The sequence below is a fragment of the Trichoplax adhaerens genome, genomic scaffold (assembly GCF_000150275.1).
Source record: "Trichoplax adhaerens TRIADscaffold_15 genomic scaffold, whole genome shotgun sequence".
Classification (NCBI taxonomy): Eukaryota; Metazoa; Placozoa; class Uniplacotomia; order Trichoplacea; family Trichoplacidae; genus Trichoplax; species Trichoplax adhaerens.
The window spans coordinates 1,598,722-1,607,406 of NW_002060957.1; the positions used below are offsets into that span (position 1 = coordinate 1,598,722).

An 8,685-nucleotide genomic window follows, 5' to 3' on the forward strand; every position below is an offset into this window, starting at 1 on the left:
ATGCCAAAGTTCATATTAATAATTAAAATGATTAATCATCCCTGTTACATTATTAAAACATTTTAAACTTCTTTAGCAATAATATTAGACTCTGTATTATCATACAACGATGTTCTATGTGTATCATTAATTTCCTTGTAAAGTACCGCTACAACTGAATTCTCATGTGAATATTCTTACCTATTAATTATTTGTACCTATATTACTATTGCTTGATTATATTACGTATTTGTACTACTGTCTCGTCTCATATTAATCCTTTATCATACATATTATTCCGATAAGTAATATCGTCTCTTGTAAAGTAAAGTAGCAAGTAAATATCAAGCGATAACATATTATAAGATTTACAGGAGAATACAGAAAAGGATGATCTTGTTTCTACCCATAATTCAATACAATTGACATTCGTTGTCCATTTTCTGTTTTAGATAGTAGTAAGTCTAGTGGTGATGGCATCGATGAAAGTACAACTACGATGCGTTCAAAGGGTAATAACAGAAAATCGAAGAAGCTTAGGAGAAGTCGAACTACCTTTACTACCTTACAACTTCATCAGCTTGAACGAGCATTCGAAAAAACACAATACCCTGACGTCTTTTCACGTGAAGACTTAGCTATGCGATTAGAACTAACGGAGGCTAGAGTTCAAGTAAGATAATTATGATTTTAATATCATAGACGACGATTGTTAGTCTATGAATGTGATATTACTCATCGCTGTCTCGACCATTAATTGTTAATGGCATGAATGGAATTCCAAATATCAAATAGGTGTGGTTTCAAAATCGCCGCGCTAAATGGAGGAAACAAGAAAAAGCCACTGGCCGAGAAAGTCCTCTTGGAGATTATCCCCTTGGGCAAAATGTTCAAGAAGGTCAATTACGAAGTTCGAATGGTTATGAAGGAGTAGTATTTTCAGGATATCCGTATAAATCGGCAGTTCCATTAGTAACTACCATGACAACTGCATATCCATATAATACCAACATTAATTCAGTGGCACGTTTTGGTCATCAGATACCATATATTGATTACTCGAAGGCAACTTATATGAAAGAGTTAGCAGCTTTGGCAAACACTACACCAGGAATTTATAACGGTCCTGCTATCGCTAATTATATTAACGGGCTTCACGTAATTCGCAATTAAGTAAATTAGTTGATAGTATTAGATCGATTACATCTTAGATAATTTACTAAGTCAATGCATTTGACAAATCGCATTTGCGTATTTAATGATAGGTGCATTTGTTTCCATAGCATTGGAAAAATATGATTTTATTTTTGTTACGTAAACTACAATGATATTTCGTACCGTAATACCGTGCTTATACTCTAGAATTTAGAAAAAGATGATATGCGACCTGTGTCTAATTTACTATAGTTCAGTTAGATAATACGTCAATTATAATCGAAATCCGAGTTCTATTTTATTTATTTATTTTCTGTATATTCCAAATGTGTAATCAATTAGGCAACAAAGCTATCATTTATTTATCCTTATCTATTTGTTTATCATACGAGAATCTAGATTTTCAATTTAATCTATTCATTAATTTGTCAACCAAGTGTTAAATTAATAATACCAATGTGCATAGAATGATATATTTTATTCTTGATCCAGTAATCGATCTCATACTGGGTATTTGCGTTAGTTTGATATCTTAAGCGTATGCGTACATACATATATCGCCGTATATATTCTTATCCTATATATCAAATCCGTGATGTGAGCAATCCGCTGTAGCAACTATCCATCTGCTAGATCTGCTTACGGCAACAGATTTAGCAAATAATAACGACATTACTTTGCACTTTTACACTTTTGACGTAGCCCCTGCATAACTATAGCTGTCATATTCATGTTATTACCATTTAACGTGGTGTCTTCATTATCTTAATCTGCTCGATATTTGATACGCCTGATTATAACTTCACACTAACTGCATTATTAAGGTAAAGTACGTTGATCATTATTAACTTACGAAGCCTAAGCATTCATTCTTACGATTATATTCGCCGAATATAGCAATGTTTGTGATAATTTATGGTTAATTATATTTACTACTATGAAGGTCTAACTTTTTTATAGATTTCAGTAACTATGTCACCATTACAGTCTACTCGTGTCTGCTATTTTCATTAGTGTTCAACGTAACCGCACTATGCTTTAGCATTTCTCCGCTAAAATCCTTTTTAGGGATTAGTCATTAAATTTAATTTATTGCTGCTCTATTTTTTTTAACTCTGAAGAAAAATACCCCAATTCATGCTGGCCGAAAAATATTTTTAATTTCAATAAAGTTCATTGATACATTGCACTCTACAATTGGTTGTTGAAGTTGTATTGACTTTAATCGCCAGACAGAAGACGCAGTCAACCATATCTATACCCTATTCTATATATTAAGGCTAATCTTATAAATTATGAACAACATGCATCAGTTGCAATTGTACAATGGATTCTTTACAAGCAATGATTTTATCAAAAATATTGGCGTCGAGCAAATTGCGATGCAAATAAAGTGTTGTCGTTCCATCTTTAACTAGACAAACATCGAAAGACACTTTATCGAGACTTAAAGGTCTGTGCATAGGACATGCGTATAATAGATTTTAAAACTGCATGAAACGACCATCTGTTTATATGAATATAGTTACTACCATAACAATTAATCATTAACTTAGTTCGATAAATTCACAAATAAAGATATACGATTATCGTGCGCATTGAAATTATGAAAGTTTAAGTTTTTTGGCACTATTTCCAGTCTCAAAAGAACTTAATTCTGAAATATTTGGAGCGGCATCTCGTATTCCACTGGTCTAAAATCGTAAAGTAATGATAAGGGTCAGTGAGAACAATTGTCAACTTAATATATTTCAATGATTGTACTTCCTATCATGATATTAACCTTGATCTGAAAAGACACGGTGGCATTTTGCTTCTGCGGTGATTTATATAAGCGAGCGTATCTACGCCAAGATAAATTACAATATACTCTATATTAGTGCTAATGAAGGTACATTTTATTCAAGTAGAATTTACCTGACGCCGTTTTCCATAAATAGGATGGTACGATTTGCACACGTGTGACCCCAAGTCTCTCCTATGTGTTATATGATCAATTAATGAGTGAAATTGTTACTTAATTTAGTACTTATTGCCTGCATTATACTTTGTACCTAAAGCTGGTAACAACTGACTTGAATCAGAGTTGGAATTGAATCTCATCGTAATATGATTGGTTAGTACAACCTATATAAGATATCGAATAATTTAGAAGTATAAAAGGGGGTTGTCAATAGATCAATCTTAAATTAATGATGAAAACTCTTACCGCCAGTTCGTGATCTGTTGCGATGCGAATCAGTTGTTGTGCAATTCCATTTAATACTCTTGTTCTCATTACCAAGTCATCGAAAGAGTAACGAAAGGGAGAAGCGATACTATCCACAATAATTAATCGGACCTAGTATAGTTGATACACTACAGACTTTGTAATTCTCCAGGCAGGGTTATGACATTCATCTTAAACTTTGATTATTCTATTCTCGCTATCAAGTCATACCTTTCTACTTCTTTCTTGAATAAAATCTTCTAAAATGTTTACAGTTGCTATTACTTCCAAATAGTTCAGACAGCGGAAACAGTAGATATGCTCCATGATAAATTCAGGAGTAAAAGTTGATAGTTTTGACGCTGATTCTAATGTATATATATATATATATATATATATTTATGAAGACAAATATCCTTGTTTTTATACCCATCTTGAAAATAAGAGTAAGAATATAAACCTGCCCATAACCTTTATGACCTTTAATATTTTGTCTCGCTTCTTTAATACAAATCAATAAGGAGTCTTACCTTTATCATCATTTTTCTCAACGGTGGCATTTAGATAGCCTACGGTAGCTTTGGCTATGTCATACAATCTTTCTGGCAAAAAACTGCCCTCGGTATCTACCGATTAATATTTACAATTTGCTTGATTTATAAGTATCATATATACGTATATTAAGCCATCTCGATCAACTTGAGGCGATATTACGTCTAAACTAAAGTCATATTGATGGGGAAGTACATCTTTCTGAATCGTATTGAATAACGAATGTAACTTACCAATGTAAATGACGGATCCATTACATCCGCCACATTCTTCCATAATTTGAGCACTGACAGCCAATTGCATGCTAGAAAATGGTCGTTCAACGCAGTGGATGTATCATATCGATTTATTAATTTATTAGGCAAGTAATTTTGCAATGTTAAGTGTACTACTATACATGATTCTATTCAATGACAGACAGCCTGTAATTAGACTTATAGGTAACATAGTAAAAAAAGGAGAAATCATTACAATTATAATTATTATTACTGCTTTTATGCCTATTATAATTATATTATGATGACAAATTCATTCCTTTGCTTACCATAGTTGTGTTTTACCAATGCCAGGGGGCCCACAAAACTCTGTAATCTTTCCTAGAGGTATACCACCACCGAGAGCTTGATCTAACTTTGCACAAAATGTGACTATAGGATTAAGGTTTTGCTCATTTTCTAGTAGTTGTTGAACTGGGATTAAGGCATCGTCTAATTGCTGAGAAATTTGCGTTGCATTACGAGCTACTTGGATCATTTGTACTGCATCTGTATGACTGATTCCGGTATCTACGAGATTAATTACATCAAAAGTGGCAACCATAATCTGTCGTTGTACATGTCTAACTTATCAAGTATGCAATTCTTTTATAAATTAGGGGAAATAGTAAAGACTAGCCCCCATAGTAAGTGCATCGTTACGGCTTTGCTATCGATGCAAATGATGTGTTTGCTATACTCGTATGCGTGTATTAGACAACAACACAATTACATACATGATGCTCTACTGTATGCTGTTGTACATTAAGGTAGTACACTTAGCCATTATATGCGAACGATGTTAACTATGCAGTTTTCTAACCTTGGCTTAGCTCTAATGGCGTCGATGATAATAAATCTCCGACGGTTTCATAACCAGTAGAAGTTAATTTGACAATTTGCCATTGAGGCAGCTTTAGAGAGTTAATCTGTTGCTGCATCTGACCAACTTATTTGCATTGCATGCGATTGACGAAACGTGTGTGAAAAAAATGAATAAGTGCATACGCGTATGCTGTACAGTACAGTACAGTACAATAATTTTAAGTCATGAGCGACTTGCAGCAGCCTACCTCGTCTACCAAAAAAATGTTATTTAGTCCTAAAGCTAAGATGCTTCCATGGTTGATAGTTGCACAGCCTACCATAACATGGACTAAATGCTAAAAAGTTACGCACTGTCTTGAACTATTTCTTGTAGTCCATGATACTGTACATACTGTATTTGTTGTGAAAGCTTAATACAATAGTCCCTGGTATAAAATATTTTGTACCTTTGTGGGGCAGTTCAAAAATGCCAAATTGAAAAGGACCCCACATACAGTGCTTTGTACTGTACATTGTATTACCAGTACTGTACTGTACAGTATTTAAATCATGATGGGCGCTACGGTAGTAGTAGAGGTGATACATGACGTCACTTCTGAGAGACTGACGTCATCTTAACGTCATTGATGAATAAGAATTCTAGATGCGACTCTCGTCCAAGGAGAAGGTGATCATTTTGCTGGTCATTTCACTGTAACGTACTGTACAAAATCAATACGCCAGGCAGAAGAGCGTATAGATTCATTCTACGCATAGAATGAATGGAAGAAAGAAATGGTAAGTAAAATCGTTAGCCGACTGATTGCTACTAAATAGTTTGACTTCGTTCTCTTCTCTGTGCTCCCGCAGACGTACAGTACAGTACTGCACACTGCACAGCACCGTTCTGTACTGTACAGTACAGTACAGTACAGTACAGTACTGTTCTGTACGGTACTACTGTACAGTATACAGTACAGTACGGTACTGTACAGTACATTGTATTGTTGTACTGTTCGTTGTACCGTACGATGTACTGTACACTGTACAGTAGAGTAACCTGTCAAATGCCAACCTGGCTTCATTCTCCGATCCTAGTTTTAATGAGCATCAAGGACTGATAGCGAACATTTTCTGTCGAAATTCTAACCAAAAGATCTACTTCTCTACTACTCACGATTCTACAGACTGTGCGTTTTATAAAGTCATCTATAGTGTTGAACTCAAAATCGACTATTGACTAAGTAGGTAGGTGATTGCTCATCAGCCATGTCAGAAATTGTGCCAGCGGATTCCAACGATGATGATTATGCCATCAGTACCATCAACATCGGTTCAGTTGGATCTCAAGTTGCTGTTGGCGGTGTATCTGGATGGTAAGAATGACGTTCTAGCATGATCATTTCGAATTAATGATAGGACAAGGACAAATGCAGATTCACCACAGATTAACGTTGAATGGATGCATTAGCATTTATAATATTGTGTCCGGTAGTGGAGCATTTCCTGATTCTATCCAATACTAAGAGCAAATACTCAAAATCAGCTTTCCGTCGCATTTACTGTACTGTACTGTAGTGTAGTAACTGTATTGTTCTGAACTGTACAGCGTACATGGGCAATTTGAAATGACCTGAAAGTTGATGGTGGACCAACGATTACAGCTAAATGATACAGCCTTACATAGGCGAAACAAGAAGGCTTTTACTACTGTTCTCTCTAAGAATAACGCGACATCTCTACTGTAGTTAATAAGGAATAAATCACTTCATTTTGACGTTGCATTGTTAATCAATTTTTGAACGTTCTTCAGGTGCATTGGACACGTTTGCAAGCGGGTTGGAATACTAGCCGCGACGACGCTTGGGGGCGGATTGCTGGCTTTAAAGGTAGTAATTATGATGACTAATTCATAAAGCGTTTATAGATTTCTGTTTCTTGCAGCTCTATTACACATTTTTTGGCCTTCTATAAAACTAGATTGCATCGGATCGAGGATACATCAAAATTAACTGGGGTCGTGTTAACACTGATCTTCAGAGGGCAGCTGATCGGCTTAAGGAAGCAACAAATAATCAAGAAATAAGTTCTTCTCAAGCAATGGAAGAAATGAAAACAAAAGTATGCTATAAATGATGTATTCTTTCTGAATTGGACATGGTGAAAGTAGCCTGCATGCCTAGTTATAATGTTATTACAATAAATGCCTGAGCCCTTACTCAATTTTCTCTGACTAATTATGACAGATACAAAAATTTATCAAGTGCAATGCTGTTTTGACGGCAAGTTTTGGTGCTGGTATTTTAATTGGAATAACCTACTGAATTGGGTATTGTAAGGAAAGGGTGCTAGGATGTAGAATTTCAAGCACCAAAAGTTAAAATTGCTCTGCGATACTGTGGCAGACTTTTGTATTTGAAATCTTCATATATTGTATACAGAAATTTATTTATTTATAATAATATCTATCGCGCTTAGACAATCTCTAAATTCAATAATATCATACTTTCAAAATGTCTGATCAGTCTTCATTATGAAATCAAATTTTGAAGCAAATCAGCGTTACATTGATGACTGTTAAAGCATGTTTACTATATTTCATCATTTTACACATCAAATGAAATCATGATTTACTGTTGTATATTGATTAAATATATATAATATAACAGTAAAACTTTTCCATAGGTAAAGAATGTTTTTTCGGGTGCGGTTTTTCTATTTGTTAGCCTTTTGCTGACGGACTCATTGCATGCTGGTGTATCGCTGGAATGTGTTGAAACTGATCAACTGCTTAACTCTGGTATGAATAATCCAGAACAAGTGTGCATTTTCTACAAATTCTATTCGTTTGATATCCTCCAATTCTGTATTTCGTCTCGCATCCATGCATTTTGATTTTCGCTATTTTACTAATGATTTTGCAGGTGAATAATAGTACAACTCGAAACTAAATCTACTTCTACATTTGGTAATTGAAGGAAAATTAATGATTAGAATTTTCGAAATCAGTGTTAATAATACAACAGAGCGTTTGTTTAATAAATATCTGTATACTGATGATCATCATGTAATACCAGATTTATTTGCTAAATGTGAACCAGCACCTTAAATACGTGATTGCAATAATAAATTTAATCAATGTATAGAGTGCATCCAACTGGAGAAGATATGGAGGCATTCAGTATCTGACATCAAACCGGAAAATAATAAATGCTGATTTTTTAGGTGGCGTATTGATATATATGAGGTTCGTAGCACTGCTTGAGTCAAGTGATAAATCTCGTATAGCGTGCAACATAATTTAAGGTTTAATAGGAAAACTGTAACGTAACAGGATAAGGTAGATTTATAGTTAAAATAAATCTGTAAGCATAAATCAGTGTATGTAATCGTAAGGTAAGACCGTATGAGTACAGAATGAAGGTAGAATGTAAGAGAAGGATTAACGTAAAATTATATCAATCTTAAAAATTACCCAGAAGAACTACAAAAACTGTTCACATAATAACAAGCATTCGTTTCAATAGTAACAAATGAAGCATGCTTGTCCATGAGTTACACGTGTGAAATTACATTTTAGGTGAACATAAAATGTCTGCAATTGTGTACAACAAGCGTAATAGTACATATATGCAATAGATGCTTAATACATACTAACAAATCTAAATATATAATAGTTACCTACTATACTATCATATGCAATAAGTATATCTAGGTTTCGAAAAAGTT

The 8,685-nt window shown here is 34.2% G+C and overlaps 2 protein-coding genes across 2 annotated transcripts; both read left to right on the forward strand.

The window, feature by feature from the left end:
* Positions 1 to 514: 514 nt before the first annotated feature.
* TRIADDRAFT_9590 (HBN-paired class homeobox protein) lies at positions 515 to 816 on the forward strand (the record flags this gene model as incomplete). Its single annotated transcript, XM_002116380.1, has 2 exons — positions 515 to 652; positions 775 to 816. Coding segments are annotated over 2 exons (180 nt in total), but the record flags the coding sequence as incomplete, so codon positions are not given.
* A 5,409-nt stretch (positions 817 to 6,225) lies between these two features.
* On the forward strand, positions 6,226 to 7,092 carry TRIADDRAFT_60503 (uncharacterized protein; the record flags this gene model as incomplete). The annotated part of the gene is made up of 3 exons (XM_002116381.1): positions 6,226 to 6,332; positions 6,770 to 6,845; positions 6,937 to 7,092. The coding sequence occupies 3 exons, from the start codon at positions 6,226 to 6,228 to the stop codon at positions 7,090 to 7,092; spliced, it is 339 nt and encodes a 112-aa protein (XP_002116417.1).
* Positions 7,093 to 8,685: the final 1,593 nt, after the last annotated feature.